The 24,123-nt window shown below is 44.5% G+C and overlaps 1 protein-coding gene across 1 annotated transcript in view; it reads right to left on the bottom strand.

Moving 5' to 3' along the window:
* Nucleotides 1–5,617: 5,617 nt before the first annotated feature.
* The window catches only part of SLC25A26 (solute carrier family 25 member 26), a gene marked incomplete at both ends in the record, with an annotated part of 81,505 nt that continues 62,999 nt past the window's right edge, over nucleotides 5,618–24,123 (bottom strand). Inside the window, 4 exons of the mRNA XM_079540255.1 lie at nucleotides 5,618–5,714; nucleotides 9,823–9,896; nucleotides 11,333–11,397; nucleotides 19,163–19,232. Of these exons, the coding sequence (XP_079396381.1) occupies nucleotides 5,618–5,714; nucleotides 9,823–9,896; nucleotides 11,333–11,397; nucleotides 19,163–19,232 (306 nt within the window). The remainder of the gene's footprint in view (nucleotides 5,715–9,822; nucleotides 9,897–11,332; nucleotides 11,398–19,162; nucleotides 19,233–24,123) is intronic.

Raw genomic sequence — 24,123 nt, 5'->3', positions numbered from 1 at the left:
GAGGACAGACTGCCATGTGCAAAGCAACAAACGTGCTATTATTATTATTATTTTTTGCACAGAGTATAGAGGCTACTTACTTCTACCTCAAATCTTGAACTGATGACCTGTCAAAGGCAAAACAGCTGAGGTATGAGAAACAAGCTTGTATGGGGAACAAACTCCTGTTCGAGCGTCATCTTTTTGTACATAGTTTAAAACTTCCCTGTGAAGTATGAAGCATTCAAAAGTTGACTTGCATATGAAGCACATAAATGCAAGAGTTATTGTGTAAAGAGAAAAGTATTTGATACAATTGTACATAAGAGTTTTCATATATAAATATATATATAAATATATATATATATCTTTTACAGAGGCTATTTTAATCTTTAGTGCATGGAAAACTGAGTGAAATTTTACAATTTTGGCAATACTGTTTTCAGTATCAGGTTGCTGTTAAACTTTGTGAGAGAAATAATTCTGGTGCCTTAAATGCATAAACAGAAGTTTAAAAAGCCAGACTGTTCCAAAGGGATTGTCCTCTTTCCAGTGGAAGTCCCTTTAAATCAAGTATCAATTGGGTTACTTAGCACAAATTCTTTCCCTTCTGAAATTTATTGCACTTAACACATTTAAACAGGGATCTGCAACTGTTTGAAATGAAGCTTACAGGAATAAAGAAAACAAGCAGTGAGGAATTACATAGCAACCTGATTGTTTTCCTGTTTGTGGAAGAACTTAAATTCCATTATTTTTCAACACCGCATCAGAGTTTGTATTTTCCCCATGACACATTCGAGTGGACCACACAAGTGGCACGAAATAATGCAGCAACAGTGCAGAGCCCCAGAACAACCCGACCAAATGGAGACCGTGACTAGCGAGCAGTCGTTCTCAAAATAAACGATTCATGCAGTAAGCCGTGGGGTGGCCTCATGCATGGCACCTCTCAAAAGCTTGGCAGCAGCAGGCATTCTGTGCCCAACTGTGCTGCATCGCGCTGGCCACTGACACAGCCAAGCTGCAGGCGCTGCCTCCAGTGCAGAGGAGCCTGCAGTGCTGCAGCCCGGCCCCGTGCAGCAGCAGCGCTCAGCCCTGCGCTTCACCACGTTGGCTGAGCAAGCAGTACACGGCTGGCCTGGAGGGGGGTTCAAAACCATGGAGCTGCTGTGACAACAGAAATTAAGTCCCGCTCTGACAGCTGTACCCTTAATTCATCTGATACTCTCACTTTCTCCCTGCAGTACAATATTCCACTTGCTTGTTCGACACCATCGCCCTGATCTGCAGCCAGACTGTAGGTGAAAATATCCGCTTCCAATTAATTATGCTGCCTCGTGTAGCAATTCTGGGCTGTGCAGAAATAGTCTCCTTTAGAAGAGAGACTGTGGTTGAAAGTACACTTTAAAATGGAAATGTCCGAAATATTTTTACGTGGTCTTTTAAGTTCATCCATGAATGGGGGGAAAAAAAAAATGCCCGTTTTGGTGAAACAGATCTTTGTCACTTCTAACTTCAGTTTGAAGCTTTTTATTCATAGAAAGGCTGCTTTCTGTTGGTGTTGGTACCTGTGGATGGAGGACTCCCTTCCAGTTATTTATAATTTGAGTTCTGCTAATATAAGGTTGCTAACTCTGGTGATGACTACTTTGGGGAAAGGTTTATTAGGGGTTTTGTTACTTTTTTCCTTAGGAGCAACACAAATGCCAGTTCCACTGCAGCAGAATCGAGTGGAAATCTACTTTTGCTAAGACTGTGGCTCACAACATGCAGAAACACTGCAGTTTGGGTTCAGATCCATTACTTTTGTATCTGTCTGAGACCTACCACACCTGTGGGCTCTTAATAAAGTCGCGTGCTGCCCTGCAATGGCAACGTGCCCATTTATTTTAACGTTGGTCGTGTCCCACCTTACCTTGAGGCCGACATCTCCTGTAAGGAAGGATCTGCGTCTTCTGCACAGCAGCTGAAGGCGAGCTTTGCTTTAAACAAGCCAACTGAGCCCGACCTTAATGAAGCAAAGCATAATTTAGCCAGGTACCTGTCTGTATCAGTTTCTGACTATTGACACGTTTGCACTTTGAGGCAGGTGGCTAATTATGTTGAGTGCCAAGTCTGTTCCAAGCAAAGGAAATGGATGTTAGAAAATCATAAACCGAGCGTATGTGAGCGTATGTTTCCCTTTCCTCAAGGGAAAGGCATGCTTCAAAACCAGCTCAGTGAGGATGGGGGGACTGGGAACACAGGAATGACTTAACTGACGACTCATTTTGCTGGCAGAAATGTCATCACCATTGCAGAGACAAAGCATAGTTGCCACATTAACATTTGAAAATGATGTTTCTGAATAAAGATAACTGCCTAACGTTCTGACTTCCACTAAATATGTGAATTTGCTGCTTCTAAGAGGCAATGTGAAAGAGGAAGTATTACTTTTGTGTACAAAGTTATTTATTTATTAGAAAATTTGGTACAATGTTGTACATTGAAAAACATGTAAGATATTAAAGTGTCTAACAAATGCATTGAAGTGTCTTTAATAAAGGTTCATTTATAATATTACAGCTTTTTTGTTGAGTGAGCTTTTGGGAGTTTCAGTTAAAAACCTAAATAAAATTCTAATCCATTGCTATACTCTTTTCTGACTTTCTCTGATGAAGGTACAAAATAACTGCCAGAAATCCCTTTGTGAACTCAGACCCACAAATGTAACCTCAGGTACTGCAGAGCAGTGTGAGCCTCTGGCAGCCCGACCTGGGGATGGGGTGGAAGCTGGGGGCTGCACTAAAAGATACCACAGAGAACTCATTTGAGAAACAATTCTGATACATGGACTGCTGAAGTATCTGGCAAGTACTGCTATCTTGGCACGGAAAGCAGAACAGATGGGTGTATGTGTAAGCATGTAAGAAAAATGGGGCCAGATAGCACCAGATTCAGCTGCAGTTGTGAACACCTTTGGCTTTCTCAAATCCAAACCCCACCCCGTCTAGAAATCACAGAGGCAATTTGTGATTGAGAGAAGAGTGAATTCCCACTTAAACTAAATTCAATTTCTGCATATTAAAAAGTATTCTTCAGTTGCTAATTCAAAGTATGGCACAGCTTTTCTGAGAGCATCTGATAATTCCCTTAACACATGTAGGAGTTAAAGTATTTTAAAATGGAAAAGAGAGATCCTTTAAGCCAATGCCTCGAGATTCAACGTTATCCCAGGAATGGAATAAGATGAATTTTTCAAGTTTCAGTAAACTTGAAATAACTGCCAAAATGTATCTAAGAGCTCAAGGCAAACAGGCAGGAGAGGAAAAACACTGCAGTGTATTTTTCACGTCCTCCTCCCTTGTAGTCCCAGAACTAAGTGTCATTTCCAGCAGCATCAGTGCACTGCTGTGTGCAGAGCAGCCCCTCTCCCCACTTGCCTGCTGCTGCTGGACGTGGACAGGTCCTTCCTGCGGTGTGCTGGGTGCAGAGCAGGTCCTGCAGGGCACAAGAAGGGGACGCGCCTGGAGGCTGGTGGAAATACAGCAAACAGCTCAGTAGGGCAAACCCATGGCAATTAATTAACTGCTGTGGTGGGGGCTTTTTCAGCTAAATTTACTGTCACTGCAGTCCCAGATGGACATGAGTGCAGGCTGACACAGCCCTGGGTACCGAGCAGCCAGAAGGTGCCTTAACCTCCCCTTCTACCCACTGATCATTCAACCTCAGCAAAAAGAAATAAGCAAATAAATAAAAATAAAAAGCAAGCATAAGCAAAGGCAGTTCTGCTGTTCACCAAACAAGCAGCCTTAATGTCACAGAACTGCAGAACTGGTTTCCCCCTGTTCCATGCATGGTTTAGCTTGCTAAAAATTTTCTAGGTGGTGATACTTTTTCTAGGTGGTGATAACAAGAACTGATTATGTAAACATTTAAACAACAAAAAACTGTATTTGGATGCGGGGACTGAGGCACGATTACTTTCAGCTCAAGTAATTAAATACCCCAACAGCAGTTCTGTCCCTCTCATCTGTTTAAAGAGCTTTAATAGAAAATACGATGCAGCTTTTAAGACCATGTAATAAATCTCCACCCTCCAATGCCCCTGAAACTGAGTCTGCTATATATAAAAGTTCATAAAGGAGACAACCTTCGAAGTGCTGCACTGTGCCATGGAAAGTGGGAGAAGTCAGCGGCCAAGACGGGACTTGGTTGCAATTCCCCCTTTTAATTGACGATTATTTTTAGGAGTTACGGTCTCTGTTCTGCACATTTTATTTGCCTGCCAACGATTTTCTAAGTTTGGGACTCAGAAAAGTCTGATTGCTCTGTGATGGGATGACAGCATAATAAACCACCCCTCTTTAAGGAGAGCAACCAAACTGTTACACGTAGAACACAGGGAAACACGTCATCAAACTTGACTTTGGTTACCTCAAAAACGTTGAGCAGACGGACAGAAGAGCATCCCATCCTTTGCGCCCGCAGTGGCCGTGCGTGCCAGGCAGCTGCCACATCCCACCACTGACCAGCAGCCGCCCTGCCCGGCCCCCTGCATGCCACCGCAGCGTGACCCGAGGAGACAAAAGTCTCCCAGCAGCCTCCATCGTGCTGACGCAGCTGGGAACCTGCAGGCAGCCCAGGCCTCCCTGCACAAACACCCTCTGTGTCTAAAAACTTCCAAGCGTCACGTAGCCCAGTAAACTTAGCCAATTATTTCTCCCCCCCTCCTCGATTCTGGTGTTAATTTTAAGTTAGTAATTCCAATCGTGCCTTTTCCACCAAGCACGTCCCAGCACCATGTGGGCCACCACAGCTTCTCCTTCCTAGCACCACATCAACACAGAGGATTGCTCCTCCTGCCAGCAGCCCCCAGGAGCGCTTTGGAACCACCCCAACTCATGCACTCCCTTCTGGGCTCTGCCATTCCCAATCCCTGCTCCTTCACCGAGGGAGGAAGACCAAGGCAAGGCCAAACCGCAGGTCTTTGCTGAGGCACAGCTGTAAAATAATACAACACCGTGCTTTTACTGGAGAAATGTGACACTAATTAATAACGCCACGCTGGTTACCACGCAAGAACGCTTGCTGTGCACCTGTAGGCATAAACAGGAATATAAGCTTTCACAAACACGGCTCAAAGTCAGAAACAAATGGATGATTGTCTCTTACAAAAAGCCCTCCCAGCCTGGAATACTGTCAGTGCTGTTGGCGGGCGGCAGGCTGTAAGTCTACCACAAACAGTAGAACCCTCCCAGTGTTACGAGGCAGGTGCCACCGAATTATGAACACTTGCTTTATTTCAGCTTCCTCGCTCAGCCCACGAGCTGGAGGTTTGCAAAACATTTCCCCTGCAGGAGTTCTAGCAACGCCTTTCACAGCCACCGTAATGAGCTATTTGCCCCCCAAACATCACTTTTTTTTGGCATAACTCTTACAATGACTTCACTCATTTTCCATGCAGGAAAAATTTCATGTTTGGGAAATTGGATTATTTGAGGATTTACTTTTCGTTAACAGTGAACGTGGAGTTCAGGCTGCTGGACAGCTGCTGCGGGCGCAGCCAAGAGGCGGCAGGAGGAAGAAGGCTGCGCTTGTGGGCAGACTCCTCCTTGGGGTCAGCAGCTTGGCGGGCTCTTCCACAAGGCCCAGCTCAGAGCAGCAGCTGGCGTGTCTTCTCATAGGTCCCCAAGAAGATGAACCCTCCCAGGCTGATGGCTGCCATCCGCGGGACGACACCTGCAAACAAGCTGGAGGCAAGGAAAAGGTGGCTTCAGAGCGAGGGCGGATGCTGCGCGGTTGGCCGCAAAGGCTTTGGGAAATAAAGCCAAAAAGAAAACCACCTCAGATGGGAGGCCACCCTGTCCAGCCCAGCAGAGGTACACCAACATGGCCAGGATGCCTCTCTGCCAGGAGCTCCCGACAGGCACAACAGCACAGACTCCCAGTAACATGTAACAAGGCCAGGAGGGAGGGACCAGGAATAACCCTGCGTTCAGCCATGACGATTTTCGTGTGCCTGATCCCACCAGTTCTTGGAAGTTAACAGGAAACTCACGCAAAGCCAATTACTCCAACACATCTAAGCTCACAGTTGGTTTAATAACTTCAGGATAGGCCAGTATTCCCTTCCAGAGGATTACAGGCTTCCTTTACTGTGAGCAAGGATTAAACATTAGGCTCAAATCTATCCACCTTCCTCTACTGACCGTTGGGAGGCCTCAGGCAGCTCGGGCTGGGCTGCACAGGGATGCTGCTGCCCTCGGCTCCGCACCATTCTGGGTGTCTGTCCTTGCTAGCACTGCATGCAAATCCCTGGGAAACCAAGCAGCTCTGCTGGCTCCCTGTGCCACTGCTCGCACTGAGCTTGGGAAACCTCGGGCTGCAGTAACACTGGTTTTTGCTGTAATGAGCTTTGCTAAGGAGCCTGGAGCACACAAGCAGATGGAAACATTTTATGGCTTTACTAGACAGCAATTGGTCTATTACCATAATGACAGCTTTAAAACAGAGTAATTTGTACAAGGCATGTACGGACAGAGCACTGATAGGGTAAATCCTACAGCACAGCACTGCTCTCGGGACACACACCATCTTTCTCCTGCTGAATTAGACAGCACTTATTACAGGAGCAGTGGCAGGCACTCATTTACAGAACAGCACATTCAGCACTCAGCTAGTACCCAAACAGAAGCAGATAACCAAGTTACCCAGCAGCTGTATCCCTGGCAGCACGCATTACTAACCATCACTTCCAAGAACCCCAGACATGCTACCCCCAACTTCATTTTCTCACCTGCCACCACGAGGTCTGTCCCTCCCAGACCCACAGCTCCCCCAGGGCAAGGAGAGCTGAGCTGTGCTGCAGGCTGATCCAAGCTGGGCCCTGCTGGGGCACGTGTGCCCCATCAGCTGATGAAATGAATGGTTTGTTTTCCAGCAGCCCCACCAGAAACCCCTCAGATGGGCACAGTTCTGCCATCTATTTGTATCCGCACAGATTTTTACTTGTAGCGCTTTCATCTTTGACCCTGCCCCTCCTGTAACAGCGCTCTGTTCCCACTGGGCTTTTCCCCATTGCTGAAGCACGTCTCCCAGCTACTAATGAGATCCAGCACCGACAGCTGGATGGCCTCAACAGCTGTAATAAAAGCACAGAACATGACTGATTGGCAAAGAATAACGGTGGGCTTTCAGGTAAAGATACATCATGCTCTCCTCAACCATACGATTCGAAGACCCAGGAGTAACATTTAAATTCCAGGAAGAGGCCTGGCTGCAGGTGTGTTCAACCCACACCACAGGCCCTCCCCTCCATCTGGGTGCAGCTCTGCATTTCAGCATTCCTAACCCAGAAACAGACCTCAGTCCCACCGTTCCAACACCAAATGTTACATTTTGGGGCCACACCTCAACAACTGAAAGCAGCAAGCCGCTGGCACAAGGGCTGCTGACATGACCCACATCTCTGAGACCAAGCCCTGGAGACCAGCGTGGTGCTGCCCTCTGTGCCACACTGCATCCTCACAGACCTGGAAGCTCAGCCATGGACATGAAGCAGAGAAATGCTCTGTCCCCAGTGAGCAGAAAGTGGGACAAGCCATCTCACCCGATCTTTCCCATCAGTCAAAATAACACCTGTCTTCCTCACCAGTGAAGCTTCATGCATTGCTTTCAAACAGCACCACCTCCTTGCATGAAAAGCGCTCAAAAAAGATAAATTTGCGTTCATGTAAATGGTTCATTCCTCCATTGGTGGGACCTAAGGGGCACACAGATCCATTTGCTTCATTTCTACTCTATCTCCTCTGCAGGCCTGTCTCTCTGGACAGAAAGGGATGTGAAATTTCTTGGAGTGAAGCAGAGGGATTTACTAGGTGCAAAACAGGAAGTTGAGCCCTGCGCTCTGGTTTTAATAAGGTGGCAATAAGCAATGCATCTTTCTGCCCCCAGAATTCCTCCTCTTCAAATACAAGATTTATTAGAGAAGTCATAAATCACTTCATGTTGCAACTGGCCAAAAAAGGCCGACGTTTTTATTGTTTTTGATAAATAGATTTATAATTGGCAGCAGGCATGGCAGTCTCTGCGTTTATTTTTCCCAAGACTTTCTTCCTTGTCCTTGCAGCTGACACAGCTTGGCCTACTTTACATTTTACTTTTTCTCTAGATCACTTATTGTTTTGATTTCAATTGAATTGCATTCCCTTTGGTCCCAGTCCACGGGTACTATCTTTAGGCAGAGTTTAATTGGGGGTTGTTTAGAAAAGGGCACTGCTGAAACACCCTGAAAAGAACATAAACATCTATTTTTATTTTCTGCTCTTGGCAGAGGAAGGGGAAGCTTCCCCCAGCCAAACCCATCTTGTTCTGCCCTCCAACATCAGCTTCCATCAGCTGCACAAGAGGACCTGGAACGCATCCTCAGATGGACACCTCAAAGAGAGGCCCTGAGACAGCCATCCACGCAGCCTGGTGGTGCACACAGCTGGGCAGCTTCCTGGAGTGACTGTCCAGAACTTCCTGCAATTTGTTTCAAATTATTTCCCACATGTGTAGAAAGAGGACCGAACTTTTACCGGCCGTGTGAGCATGGATCAGATGTTAAGAGAAAACTGTCTCCTGCAAAGCCAAAATGTACATGCTGCTTTCAAGCAGCAGTTTACAAATGTTAGAGCAGCACCCCGAAAGTATCGGCCACATCAGGAGGATTACAAGCCTATAAAAATTATAGCAAAAAGCTCTGAGTAAAGCTTCCACAAAAACCTTCATTTCTCTTTCAGCTCAAGGGCAGGTGGGACACAGACCCCAGCAAAGGAAGCACAGGCTGGACCTCATGGGCAGAGGAGCCTCTACTCGCTGAGGTTGAGATGAATATTCTGTATATTGACTTTGAGAGACCAATAACCAGTGTGACTTGCACTCAAACAGGGCAGGGTAACATAAACGAAGCAGGTGTCTAAACTCTAATAATAATTTATAAGCCTGTGACACTTTCTTCAAAAGCTCTCAAGATGTTCCACAAATGCTACCAAAGGACTGTTTTTTCACAGCATCGCTCCAAGGTCAGAATGGCAATTCTCATTGAGTAAAGTGAGGCAAATTAAAAGATTGAATTGACATCATCCCAGACTTCCTATAGCAGCTCGAAGAAAGCCCAGAACAACATTTCTACACCCTGGTGACAGCAGAAAAGCAGCTGGATAACTGCTCTGGAGCTGCTCATGTCGATTAAAACGACGCCTATTTCAGAAAACCTGCACTTTTTGCCACGAGTGCTTCCATTATGCTTCTCAGTATCAGCAAATATAAAGGAACAGAGGACACCTTGCAAGTGTTGTGAATGTCAGTAGGAAGCTGCCAAGAGAAGACCACCTATAATGGACACACAGCTCCTGTGCCAGCACTCCCTGTTGTCTCAGGAGGTGATGTGATTCACACACCTTGAGATTAAACCGTGGCACTAATGCCACAAAACTGTGTGCATGACCAAAGTTTAAATGGATCCATAACACAAACACGTTCACGGAGGTAAGTCCATCACAGGCTGTTTAACACAGAGCCATTTTCAGCTCAGAAATCTGGAACTAACGTAAGACACGGACCCAGAGAAATACACCCAGTAACATCACTTTGGATGTCTTCCTTGGACACTGCTCCTAGCCAGTGCTAAAGACCAATTGCTAGACTGGAGAGACACAGAACAGCTGTCCTTACCTACCTGAGAGCTGCTCCCTGGCCATGCACACAACAATTTAAAAACTTTTCTGTATGACACCATTCAAACACAAGCAGGCCACTGTCCCCCCTCCTGGCCCTCCCCAGGCACACAGATACACTTCTTCAGCATGTCCTTACCCTGGCAGTCCTTGCGTCCTCCAGATGCCACCAAGGGCAGCCAGAACGTTTCCGCTAGCCGTGGTGGAACCAGCCTGCACCAAAAGAGAGAGAGATCAAAACCTGTCGCCAGAGAGGTTTAGTTATTTATTAAGCACCCAGTCCCTCATTAGCACTACCTTGCAGCAATTACAGAGGTCCTAATGACCTCCTTACTCCAACAGAAGTAAAAGCTCATTGTCTCTGGGAATGAGGCAGAGGACAGAAGGGGAAATGTAGGCACAGAAGAACAAAACAATCACCCCAAGGTCACAGAGCTGGCTAATTACTGAACAGGGGCTCCAGTCTCTTCTGCACTACACTCTGCTCTACATTCAGCAACTGACTCTGAACAATATTAATAAAAATACGCTCTTAGAATAGCAACAAGTGACTTTGTTACTCACTGGCTTCAGATTCAAACTATAGCAGCCTGGAGATGAATTTAAGAAATACTAATTACCAACAATGTTTAAAAACATGAGCAGTGTTTTGAATGGGAAAATTACCTTGAGTGAAAAACACAGGACAAACACCAGGACTGCAGGCAATTAAATTACACGTGTGATCTAGTTAGTGTGAGATGACTAATGGTCTCAGAACATTTCAAAGCACCACCATTCCCTTGCCAATGCTGACCTGGTTGCTGAGGACAGCAACAGACAAATGAAATCCATTTCCAAGAGCTTTATCATTAATGCTGTCCAAAGGCAAAGAAGCTGCATCAGGAACAACACCCAGCAATGAGAGAGACGACAACACATGGTGAGCACAGATGCACGTGACTCAGCTGGGGAGGTGCATGCCAGCAAGAATAAACATCCCTTTACTGAAAGATATGAGCCATAGGGTAAAAACAATCCACAGAAATTCCGGGATGCCTGACCTTTGCCAACATAGCAGCTCTTTTCAGGGCAGGGAAAGGCTTTAGGAACACCAGGCTTTAAGCTATGTGGCTTGCTTAGCTCTGCTCTGGATCAGTGAGAACGATGGGAATACTAGATTTATTAGCACTTTAACTGCTCACTAAACATACTAATCTTACAAGCCATTTTCCTTCTGCCTTGGATGGCAGAACTAAGTCATCATGATCTCTGTGGTTTAAAAACGGAGGATAAAAATCTAGTGTCAAGCCCTCCTCAAAAACCACACACACAGAAACCACTATCAAAACAACAGAGGAAAAAATCCCTGTTGGGATGTTTAACTTTGGGCACCGCTGCATGAGCCTCAGCAAGTCTGGGGTCCATCAGAACTGCAGCACCTTCTCAGACAGCTACTATGGGAAAAGACTAGAAGAATAACTCAAGGAACAGAACACAATTTCATTAATTTTGCACGCAGTGCCTGTTCAAATCTAATCCTGTCTTCAATGAGAAGAGCAGAAGTCATCATTAATATGCTCTGAATTTCATTCTGTAATGACCACTGAGACGCTCTGAAACTACCCCTGCCATTCACCTGCATGTCTGCTGGTATTTCCCACTCTTACCTTTGCCAGCATAATTCTTGTCTTCGCTACATCGAGAGGTGTGGTAACTGCAGCTGCAAATCCACCTGAGCAAATTAAAATACCAAACACAAGTGAGACATTGTTGGTTAAACATGAATGCCATACTACCTATAATTCTCATGGTTGTGGTCAACACTGCTTCGTTATTAATGCCTACAGCATGTTGCCTCATGTCAGAGTCCAGGCACGTTTTCAAAGGTCCACATACAGAGTGTTTTATTCCTGTATGTTGGCTTAAGGAATAACAGTTCTGTGCTATTAACCTTACACTCAAGCATCCCTGCTGAGACAGGTGTCCTCTCGATTTGGACGCATATGAAGAATATACAAAGGCCTTAGCAATAACAGACTCCACTTTCAACAACTACAGGCAAGCACGAAAGGAAAAACCTGCTTGCTCATGAGCAGAGAAGGTAAAATAAGCATGTCATGTTGTGCTCTACCTTGAGAATTAAAGTCTGAACACTGACACTTTAGAAAGAGAGGAAGGATGTTTTGCATCTGAAACACAGAGACAGAATGGATCTGAACTTCAACTGTTAGACTTGAGATTCTGCTTCAAGGGAAAGAAGAAAAGCCAGAGTTTGGGACGGAGCTCATCTCCAATGAAAATCAGCTCAATTTTGGAAAACAACAATGTGAAACTGTTAGAAATTATCAGAAGTCCGCTGCCACAAGTGTCATCTTCTCACAGGCAGTTTTATTCTCCCTAATCACTCCCAAACTTCACCCTTGGAGCTCATTACTTTCACTCAGAGCAGCCAGCTCAGCTGTGGCTTTCGTCCCAAAAGCCAGAAATCTTAAGCTTATCCATGTGCATGTCTCACCCACAAACGTGTGCCTATTTCTCCACATTTTAACACTGTGGCTACAGTCTGGCCTCTTGCACTACCTAGAGACCAGCTTTGCTGCTTTTTCTCCCGGGCTCTTATTCCCTTTGCCTTATTTCACCATCCTAAAATTAACTCTGATTTTTCTCTGCCTCCTCTATTCACAGTATTCTAAGCAAGTAATTCATGCTGAGGAAGAGCCAAACTGAAGGAAACTTCTAAACACTGGAGCAGCACAGCAGTAAGTGAAGAAAGAAAAGGAAAGGAGGGAAGAAAGACTTGTTCTGAAATCTGTCCTTTGTGTTCCCTTGGTGTTTTTTTATCTCACTGCTCTGGAGCTTGGATAAACTATCTGCTACAGCGAGGAAAACAGTGACTCCAAAGGCTGAAGCCTATGCAGCACCCAGGGAATAAGCTAAAAATAACCTATGTTTTGCTCCAAGTTTTCTGGAATGTAGAAAAATTGATCTTTCCTTTTCTTGGGATGGAAAGGGAGAAAACATTTCTTCTAAAATCTGACAAGTCATGAAAAAAAGTCAGCTCCCCAGGTGGATGGTGATTTTACCTGCACCTCTCACAGCCACCGCAGCTGGAACACATTAAAGCCCTGCTTTCTGTCAGACAGGGGCTGGCCAGCTGGCACCCTGTAATGACTTCTCACAGCTAATTAAGGAAGGTCCCATGATAATTCAGGGTGTGCAGTAAGGCAAGCGCGCAATGCCTTGGATCTCAAACCAGAATAGCAGGGAAGCAGAGTTAATGAACGCCCCGTTTGGAGCAGCAGCTTCTGCTCACGTAAGCTCAGCCCATCAGCTTCACTCTGCCGGAAGTTTTCTAGCAGTGACTTCTCACTAAAAAGCAGAAAAACGGGCTGCGCTCAAGAAGCCAAAGCAGAAACTATGAGCAACTTAAAGTAAATTCCAGCCCATTCCTGGACCTTCTTTAAGGTCAAAAATCTTTTCATTGTGAGCCAGATTTTGACTAAATGACCCCAAAAGGTTTTGAGAGAACGACTGGGTTAGAAACTTGGTACTCGTGTCAGCAATGTATTTTTAGAGTAATAAAAATAATCTCCACGGAAAATGGTGGATTTACAAGTCTGGATGTGGAAGTTCTTCCTTTGCCCACAAATCAAGGCACAATTGAACAGTGAGTCACAGGGCTGTTGGATCTGCATCAAGCAAAGATCTCAATACAGCGAGGAGCTGTAGAGGTGATGGATCTCAATACAGTGCTGAGCTGTAGAGGTGATGGATCTCAATACAGCGCTGAGCTGTAGAGGTGATGGATCTCAATACAGCGCTGAGCTGTAGAGGTGATGGATCTCAATACAGCGCTGAGCTGTAGAGGTGATGGCAGCTCTGTAGTAGGGAAAACTTACTTTCCTTATTGGAGCCTGTTAATATTTTTAAGCAATCATTCCGAACAGTTCGTTATTGGCAGGATCACTCAGTGACAGCATTTTGAACAAACGCAGTTCATTCTGATACAACGTTCCAAAACACTCTTATCTAAACAGTTTAATCAAGACTGCTTGGTTTTCATTTTTCCCCAGCTAACATCTGGATCTTGCAGACTCCTTGGTTATTAACTTTTCAGTGTTTCTTTTTCCATCACTGGGAAGTATTTGGTACAGATTTACCAGTCAATTTAGAAAGACAACAGCAACAATAAAATGCTTCACAAGCACAACAGCAGGACAAATTAAATGCAAGTTTGCATACGCTTAACAAAAGCACAAGATTAAAGTTAACATCTGTAGGGAATAACATTGTATTGTGGGCAGTAAGTCCGACAAAATGAACATGCTTCAGCCTTAACTCTAATTAACCGAGGTATCTTTAGAGTGACCTCATCCATAAAACTGTATGGCTATCTCACAACCCCAAGAGCTGTCACACACAGCTGATAATGTCTGTTCAACAGTCAGAAAAAATAAGGTATCATAGTGTGAGGGGGAAAGGAAAGGCCCAGACACATCCAACCTCATGCTCTGTCTCTGTAGAGCTACCGAAGAGAAAAGGCACCTCCAGAACAGCCTGGGACCAGACGAGGGCACTGACTTACCAACTCGCTCATAGAGAAGACTCCTTTTATCCCTTGCCCTTACAAGGATCTGTCTACTGGCTTGAGCTCAGCAAGTAGGCATAAAGATAGATTGGCACACAGGAAAAGGCTCCTGGCTTGTTAATGCTTCTTGCAGGGCAACAAACACCTCTGTTGGGAAAATAAAAGTTCATGCTACTGGAAAATTCATCACCTGAAAATTCATCACAAGAAGTTACAATGGACACTGTATATTCACACATGTCAACTGAACAGCCTAAAATTTACCGAGTGCAGGGTGTTAAACAGAAAATCCCCTTGCTGCTCACACTTTCCCACTGACCAGGTCTTGATGGAAGTGCTAGAGACAGACATCCACTGTACTGAGGCCAAGCAGAGAGCAATTTACCTTTACTTGGCAGTAAGAATAAAAAGGCTTGAAGACTTCAAGATAATCCTCTAGGTTTCTGCTGGCATTTCCAATCGTTCTTGGCTGTCATATGCAAATAGAAACTGAGAAGCATCAGAACAGAATGAAGCACTTCATTTGAGGACAAGACATAACTCTCGATCCTAGTGGTAAGGAAGCAGATCTTGATTTGAAGATGCATTTTATTGACACTAGGTTAATTTTTAAGAAGTTGATTCTGGTCATTTATCACTGCAGGGATAACACCTGCCAGTGCTAGAGCAAAGTGACCTCAGCAGAAGTACCAGGAGGAGAAGCACTGCTCTTCCAGTGATTGAACTGCTCTGGATTTAGAAGCATGGTCCAGGCAAACACTGAAGGGAGAATCCTGAAAACTACTCAGAAATTTATTCAGAGCTATAGAGTTAAAGAGGCTTTCAGACACAGTGTGTAATCTTGTCAGAGCCAATTAGATCAAAACAAAAGTGATGGGAAGTCCCTCCTGCTAACGTGCAAAAAGGTCTCATTAGTGCTTTTATTATTCACTAGGCTTGCACCTCCATTCTCTGTGACTCTGTCAAAACAGAGCACAAATTATTAATGTTAAGTAATTATTTTTTTTTAAAACTCTGGAGAAAAAGGAAGCATCTTTAATAGAGGCAGTTTTCCCATTAAACGAGCACTCTGGTGCTCTGACAAACAGGAGCAGTATCACTGTTGCATGGGCAGTGCTTTGCTTCCCTAACAAAGGTCAATACCCACGGGCAGAATTTCCTCGCCAGCAGCCCGAATCTGCGGAGGGCATCAGAAACCCACACAGGACTCTTCTGGGACAGTCTATAATACAGATCTGCTCTTGAGTTCCTCCCCACTGCCTGCTCACATATCTCCTTCTCTCAGTCCCTGACTGCTCCAAGCGTCTCCTCTAGTGAATACACCAGAGATGATGAGAAAGCTGGACAAGGCCTCTGGGGATTAAATTATTAACAGATGAGACAGAGAAGATTCCAAATATCTGATATTTATGTTCGTGCCTGTTACGTTTCTATAAAAAGCCCATGGAGAGCATACATACATCTACACATGTGCGTTCAACAAGAGTTGGGCTCTCGTAGCACTTTGGCTGAAATCTCTGTTATTTCACAGGCACTGGGGATGGAATTCAATATATTGTTACTCTTTGTTCTGCCTTTGCCAAACAATCAATTACGACGTAGCTAGGAGCTAACCAACACAGACACATGCGTGTATGTGTGTGCTCCCCATAAAGGGAAGCCAAGGAGGACCTCTCATTCAGTTTGTTTCAGCTTATTACCCTGCCCCTCAGGACCTCTAACATATTTTTAGCAAGTATTGAATTCAAGCAAGGAACACAGGAGAAAAGCACGTCTGTGTGACTTCTCTAACCCACAACTACCACGGTGGCATTTGATAGCATCTTTGCATTCAAAAGCTGGATTTTGGATAATCTTCTCCATTGGAGGTTTATAATGTGATGATTTAAACCCATTCAGATGCATAAATACATCTTATTTTCTTCACAGGGTACTGGTGGCATTTCAATTTTTGCTTTGGGTGGGGAAAAAAAAAAAAAAGGGGATAAAATGTTTGGTCTGGTTTTTCTTCTCTCATTTGAAGCTGTAAGTAGGTAGTTAATAGTTTTTAATGTGGAATAGAAACTTCAGAAAGCAGGAAATTATTTTTCCACCTCCTCCATTCAGTAATGGGGCTAAATATGTTCAGTAAAACAGAATGGATGCAGGGCTGGTTTAGTCCAATGCAGATTCTGCCTGTTGCGTGTCTGCAGAGGGAGGGAATGAAAGGTAAGGTTCTGATCCAAAGCCAGTTTAACCTTGAGAGTTTTGAAGCAGGCTCTCAAAGGACACATCAGACAGGGAGTTTAAAATGTTGATAGTGAAAAGGGAAGAATAGGGAAGGAAAGAACAAAAAAGGAAAACCAGGCTGGAGGAGCTGAAGCTGCAAGCTGAACCACAGAATATATCATCACCAGTTTCATCACAGTCTATATATTGCTATATATTGCACAACCTACAAAAAAATCTACTGCAGTTTTGCAAAGATTCCTGCTTTGGGAATAGATCTTATGCACTGTCTCATTGAACATGAACCTGGAACTCTCCGTGCTGCTCCAGGACCTGGTGTCCCCTTGAGCATGAGGTGTCAGGTCTCCCATTGCACGCCAAGGGCACTGAAGCACCCATGCACGATTGTGCCTCTGGAAGCTCCTTCTGCATGTTTCCACTGGAAAGTGAACACGTAGTACCAAGCATCCATCAAACAGAATCACAGAATCACCCGGGTTGGAAGGGACCTCAAGGATCATGTAGCTCCAACCCCCCTGCCTAGCAGAGCCACCAAACATACACATTCAGACCAGGTTGCCCAGGACCCCGTCCAACCTGGCCTTGAACACGTCCAAGGACGGGGCATCCACAACCTCCCTGGGCAGCCCGTTCCAGGGCCTAACCACTCTCCCTGTAAAGAACTTCCCCCTAACGTCCAACCTAAATCTTCCCTCCTTCAACTTGGATCCATTTCCCCTAGTCCTGCTATTGTCAGCCCTTTCGAAGAGTTTACTCCCCTCCTGGGTGTAGGTTCCCTTCAGGTATTGATAGGCTGCAATGAGGTCGCCCCGCAGCCTTCTCTTCTCCAGGCTGAACAAGCCCAACTCCCTCAGCCTGTCCTCATAGGGGAGGTGCTCCAGCCCCCTGATCATCTTAGTCGCCCTCCTCTGGACCCTTTCCAAAATCTCCATGTCTTTCTTGTACTGAGGGCTCCACACCTGGACACAGTACTCCAGATGGGGCCTCACAAGAGCCGAGTAGAGAGGGACGATCACCTCCCTGTCCCTGCTGACCACCCCTCTCCTGATGGAGCCCAGGAAGCAAGTTCAAGCACAACTGGCCAGAATCAAGACACAGACGGAAGGAAACAGAGGCACCAGGCTAAGTTTCCAACTGAGGCACCAAATTGGACTTCAGGAAATTACTCCACAAAGCCTTGGGTAAATCAGATAACCTTTCCAGCTCTCTGAACGTGCCTGAACACAGTTTTTGTATCAATCTGACTGTAAAGAAATCAACACAGTTAAATTAATGATCTCCTATCACACCTGCAGAGACCCAGATTGCATTTTAAAGCATTTTTAGCCTGATAGCTTGTTTGGTTTCAAAACAAAAATGAACCATCTGCTTCAACCGCTCTCATTTTGTTTGTGCTGATTAAGTCAGTGTAAAACCCAAAAGCAGACCAAATTTTAAGCAGAATAAAACCTTTTCACATCAAATCAACATAGAAAATACAGCTGGACACACAACAGGTTGCCTAAAATAGCCCCTCTGGACCCACACTGAATCAATTCTACTCAAACTATTCCTCCCATTGCTTGCATGCCTGGTCTTCTAAAGTGAGTGCACTCACAGCCATCAACCCTCTCTTCTCAGCTGTGCCATTACAGTGCCTACCAAAAGGAAGCCTCAGACACTGCTGGAATTCTGTTGCTATTAATATTTCAATTCCCATAAGAGAGTTTATTTTAAAAAATTACATTCAGTGTAACAGCTCTGACTTTACAAGTCATCAAAGAACAAGCTTTGCTTTTGATAATCTCTATTTCAAGAAATGCTATAATTTCTGTTTAAGCAGCATTTATTTTTTCCACATACTGTGTCACTGGTTGAGAATCTCAAAACCTATTTTAATTCCTTGGGGAAAAGCTCTGGTTATCCATCCCTGAACTACTAATCTGTTTTTCTATTAAGACAGTTAAGTCTCTCCTCCCTCCAACTTGTCAGCTACACTGATGAGTCATTAATTGATTTTTGTTTTTATTTATTTATTTTTTTTTTAATATCTACAGCAGTCTAAAATCAAGCAAGAAGCCTACTGAAGAATTCAATTAACTTCTGGCTTGCTTGGTAATAAATAGTGCAGTATTGTATTCTGCCACTCTTTATTCTTGTTCTAGTGTCTGGAGATTGCCCAGATGTTTCACCCTCCGTTTTTTTTTGCTGCGGAAGGCTTTTGCCTCCAGGCTGTGCAATGCTAGCCTCTGCTCTCCTGACTCTAGTTAATCTACATGGCTGTCAGAGCTGTCACATGAATGGTGAATCATGGCCTCTCACTTAAAGCCCTGGGGATGCGCTGGGAGCAGACAGCTGCACAAACCCGCACCCAAGCGAAGTTCCTCCTGGATGAGGATTTTACAAATCAACTTGGAAATAATCGCAAAGCCTGACTGACAGGCCCCTGGATTTTAAATAACAGAAATTTGTCAAAAACAAATTGGTTGTCTTTCAAACAGACACCCTGTTTCAGTCGGCCTTTTTTTTTTCCCCTGCTCTTTCCTTTGCTGACTTTCCTACTTCCAAATAACAACTGGATCCATTTTCTTCTAAACAAACTTGAATTACAAAGGAATGTTGTTCTGCTATACTTAATAGATTTGCACATTTTTCCTTTTCTTCTTTAGTCTTTCCCAGTATAACATATAATCCTTTGCACCTGCAAAAGCTCCACAGACTGCTGACTGCCAAGAATCCACCACGTGACCCTGCTTCCATGACCAGAGATCCTGTGTTTAAAGAGAAAGGAAAATAAAAAAAGTTATTAAATGTTCGAATCTATCTGATCCCCATGCGAGTTAACTCTGAGGATGGGAACTTAAGCGAAAAGCTATTTTTGTGGCATTTTTCAGTGATGTAATAAGTGATTTTTCCCAAGGAACTTGTGTACTTGAACGAGCAGATGGAGTGAGAAAGATGTCTGGAACGGAGGGCGGCTTGAAGCAAATTGCTTTCAAGGATTTTATATGTATGTATTTAAGCCTGTGGCCATGTAACCTTGCAAATATTTTGTGAATTGATTTTCTTTTTGGCAGATAAAACCACGCAAAGCAAAACACTGCGTGAAGGGGGGCAGCATGCAGGCAGCAGCACCAGCTCAGCCCAGATCACCCAGCACTCCCATGCAAGATGAGCAGTCCCTGGTCCAGCATGATACGAATTGTTTGCTCCCCTTCACTTCTTAAACCAACCCTTCCCCTTGTGCTCCCAAAAGAAACCATCATTAAGCAAATTACTCTTATCGCTCCCATTATATTCAGAAGCAGGTGTGTCTGTTTTTCACTTGGCGTCATTAGGGACCACACACCCTTCTCCTTGCCACTGCTCCCACACACCACGCTCCAACCCATTAAACTCTCTTGTAAACATGCACATTCTAAAACACCAACAAGAACCATGTCTTCTAAAAAACAAGTACTAAGAATCAGGTCAAACACACAGCTTGATGACTCCGACTGGTATCAGCAGCAAAGGCCAAAGCTTGCTTGGATGGGTTTTTATTCTGCCAGCTGCAGTCACTGTGTGTCCTCCTCCACCCCCCTCATCATCCCTATGCCATCTTTTGAAATGCTTAACACTGGATGTTCTTTGGAGGAGAGATTTCTGTTTTATGAGCTCAGGAATGCTGCTTAGCAGAAAGGGGAGGATCCACGGCCCTTCTGAGGCCTACTGCAGAGAAATCAATAATTTTATTTTATAACTACAGCACCATCTCACTCCTTTTAAAGATGTATTATTTCTACACTATAACATTTTCTTGAAAGCAACCCGATAGCTAGGCTAAGCTGAGATACTGCTCTCAGGCTCCTGCTCTGCTATGCAGCCACACTCCTCTGGGGCACGGGAACTCATTTCCCTCATTTGCTGACTCTTGATTTAACATGCTGTCCTTGTGACTCGCTTCTTCCAACTTGGCTGGTGGTTATATTTCAGCTGAATGTTTTAAAAATCAAACTGTTCAGGCAACAATGGCCAGCCACAATGTTGTTTGGTATCCTGCCACAGCTAAATAGCTGCAGCTCTGCTTTACGAAAACACTAAAGGGATTTCAGCCTCTTTAATGCTAGTCATTCTTTTTCCTGGTGTTTTCAGAATGTGTTTCTATTCTTCTGTCAACCACAGCAGAAAACGATTTTCATCTTATAAATAAATAAATAGGGAATCGTAATTCTTCAAACCCATAGGATGCTTTTCTGGAATAACTTACACTCTTCGGACATGCAGCTTTCTTGCAAGTCAGTCCTGCTGGATGAAGGATGCATGCTCCACCACAAGACAAAGAGCGCTGCTCCAAAACATCCAGGCATTGTCAAAGCACAAATCCCATCTTCAAGACCCTTCTCATAATACTTAAGGAGCTTAAGAAACCTTAACCTGAAAGCCAAGGTTTAGAAATTTAATTGCTGTGGCCCCTTGACAAAAATTGTACTGCATTTTTTAATTAAAAGTTCTTCAAATGCATATATATCTACAGTTCAACCTGAGAATTGGCAGCAGTTACTCCTGCTATGCAAAGACCACTATGCAAGATCTGTTGGAAGACAAACAGGAAAACAAACATATTAATGCAGACATTCAGAAGCCCAGCCTATACTCAGTCATGATGGGTGTCTGCACCAATGGTGTTTCTGAAACAGTTCTACATGTCATTCTTATTAATTGGCTTCTAAATCTGAAATCTATTTTCTGATAACGTCTGGTCTCCTGGTACAGGTCTGTACAAACCGTGATGAATTCCCATCCATCATGCCCACAAATTGACAACAGGTATTTGCAAGTGTCACGTAATGTGGAAAATTATTTAGAAGGGTGGAGCCTGAGACAGTTCAATTAAATTAGGGTAAAGGAGAACTGGAGAACAGGAAGAAAATTCCCCAACAGTGAGGTCTACTGAATAGCAGAGCCAGCCTCCCCAGGGAGGAGAGGAAAGCCCTCTCCTCTGAGTCATTTAAAAATAGACTGGAGAAGGCACTCAACACTGTACTGTGGGGAATAATCCTGCATTGGCAAGGGCAGGATGAGATGACTTCATGCATTTCTTTCCATCTCTGATTTCGATGATTCACCCAGAGCTCCAAACCTGAGTATGCAGAAGAGCAAGAGAGAAGCGAGGAGGGAGAGGGAAGCCAAAAGGAACCAAGAGGCTGGCAGGGCCCTGTTCCAAATTCTTCCTTACCACGCTGGCACCGCGGGCTGGGCTGATGTGCTGAAGGTCACGTGTGGTTTCTCTCACAGCCCACAGACCCAATCACTAACAGGTCCTTACAGGGCTGGTAATGTCTTCAAGAACACTCGTCCACATGCTGCATTAAGTGTGGTTTCAGTGCTACTAATGCAGCGCAAGGCAAAGAAGCTATGATAGGCTGCAGACATGGGTAATAATAGCATCACTGAAAAAATAGGGCCTTGCTTCTGAAAGGAAATACATGCCTTATTCACCTATTTGAAGTCACTGACTTCCAATGGAATTGCTCATTACTGCCACAACACAAGACTGGGGTCAGAGCTCCCGGCTCACGGCCTCCGAAGAGGCCAAGTCCAGGCAGAAGTTGATGTGTAAGCCTTGCAGTGATTCTGCTTTTACTAGATAGCCTCTTCCACTGCAAAACCCAAACTGGGAACTGTTAGCAACACAATAGCAACAATCCCACTAGCCGGCTGTCACCACGGCCACTCAGCTCCTACCTGCTCGCACTGCGCATCTCCTGCAGAAGGCAGCAGGAGATAGAGACTTTTCCAGAGCAGTACCCATTCCCACTAGCATTCACAGCCTAGGAAGGCAAAATGACAACGAGCACATTACATGAAAGCAGGCCGCCATGCCAAGCCAGTGTCATGTGTATTCTATTAAGCTGAAGGCTGAATAGAAGACTTTGTTTTCCACTTCAAAGGACCCCATCCCAATCTCTCTCTCTTCCCTTATGAATAACAAATTGGAAATAAATCTTCTGGCTGAAGTGCATGGAAACTCATACAGTTGGGGCCCTCTGCAGCTTCCCAGCTCAATCACATGCTAATTTTTTTGTAAACACTTTTATGTGATATATATGTAAATCTCCCTGTGCATTGCCGCACCATGTAAAGCAATACAGCAGCTGTGTCCTCCAGGGACTGGACCCAGCAGGAAGCCTGAATGCAGATCTCCAATTATTCCCAGGGATAATGTTTGCAGAGAAAGGTCCAGTTTTATTTGCAAGCAGTGCCTCAATTTCTTCCTAATGATTCAATTTCATACTGTCCCAGAGGACAGTATCCTCTACTTCTCACCTGAAACATTAGTTTTTTTTATACTGAGAATATAATCACATCTGGACACCCCATTCTGCTGAGCAAAGGGTGCACTGGCAAAGTCCCTCTTAGGATGCATCAAAGGCCTATCAATCAGAAAAAAAAAGAAAGAAAGAAAGAAAAAAGAAAAGAAAACTTTACAGTCTCCTTTAAATCCAGGAGGAGTTATATATAGTGCCCACAGACGTGCAGCACTGAGAAGGCTGCTTGCATGTTGAGGACACCTGGCCTCAAGATGGCCCAATAAGTTCTTATTCACTCAAAGAACTCCTTACCTGTGTGTTTGCCATATCTGCCTTACATTCGTGGTAAAAGTTCTGGGCAGAGATCATCTCCCAGCTTTCTGTTCACAGCACCATCAGGTCTTGGTCTATACTCAGGACACCTACATTATGGGAATACTGGGACAGCACAACACTCACGTTTCTCTCTCAAACCTGATGACCAGAGCAATATCCCAAATGCTGCCACAGGCATTGCAGACAGCGAGACACCTCTGCTTTGGCCTTACTACTCTTCAGTCACCGACAGGTAAGCAGATCTCATGACACACTCCTACATTTGAGACATGAAGCTGAGAAAATACTACCGCTCCCTCCAATGATAAGTACCTGTAGTATTTCTGTGCATCTCACAGTGATTTGTGCATATATGCATTCATGCAGTCTGAGGGAAAAAAAGCTATGTCCATGCTTGCCTTTGCTATTTCGTATTTTACTTTTATTCACAACGTGGCATTCTGCATGGCTGATCCTTACAAATGCATGGCACATTAACTACAGGAGAAGCAAAATATTTCATAAGCAGATTGCAATTTCTAGACAAAGTCAAAAAGCATGGAGACAAATGTTGTTCCCAGTGAATTTTTATGTGCATATGTGCAGCATGTGTGCAATACATGTGCACATTAGGATGCAAGAAACATGCAAGCTCAAACACGGGAAAAGTTCAGTGAAGTAAGTTAAGTGTTGACAAAAACGTTGAGATGCTTTTCACACTAGTGGAGTTGTGCTCTCTTAGGCCAGTACTGATTTTGGCCCTAGAATTAAACCCACCCAAATCCCAGATAAATCGAAAGAAAGAGAACAAAAGTTGGCCTACATGCAACAGCATATTTTTCATGTTAAAAGCGTTTCATTCCCTTTTTCCCCCTCTATATAATACTGCGTTGATGTCTGTGACCCATTTGGATGTAAATCAAAATGGATGTGCTAAAAGCCTGGTTAGAGAAAATGTCTTCGAAACACTGTTCCCATGGCAGGGCAGAACATAATACGGCAGCCACACTCAGTTTCCATGGCACAAAGGGCCATATACGTGTCTGGGAAGGAA

The sequence above is a fragment of the Tetrao urogallus genome, assembly GCF_951394365.1.
Source record: "Tetrao urogallus genome assembly, chromosome: 10".
Lineage (NCBI taxonomy): Eukaryota > Metazoa > Chordata > Aves > Galliformes > Phasianidae > Tetrao > Tetrao urogallus.
Note: the sequence above shows the minus strand (reverse complement) of the source record. Positions and strands in the feature narration are given on the sequence as shown.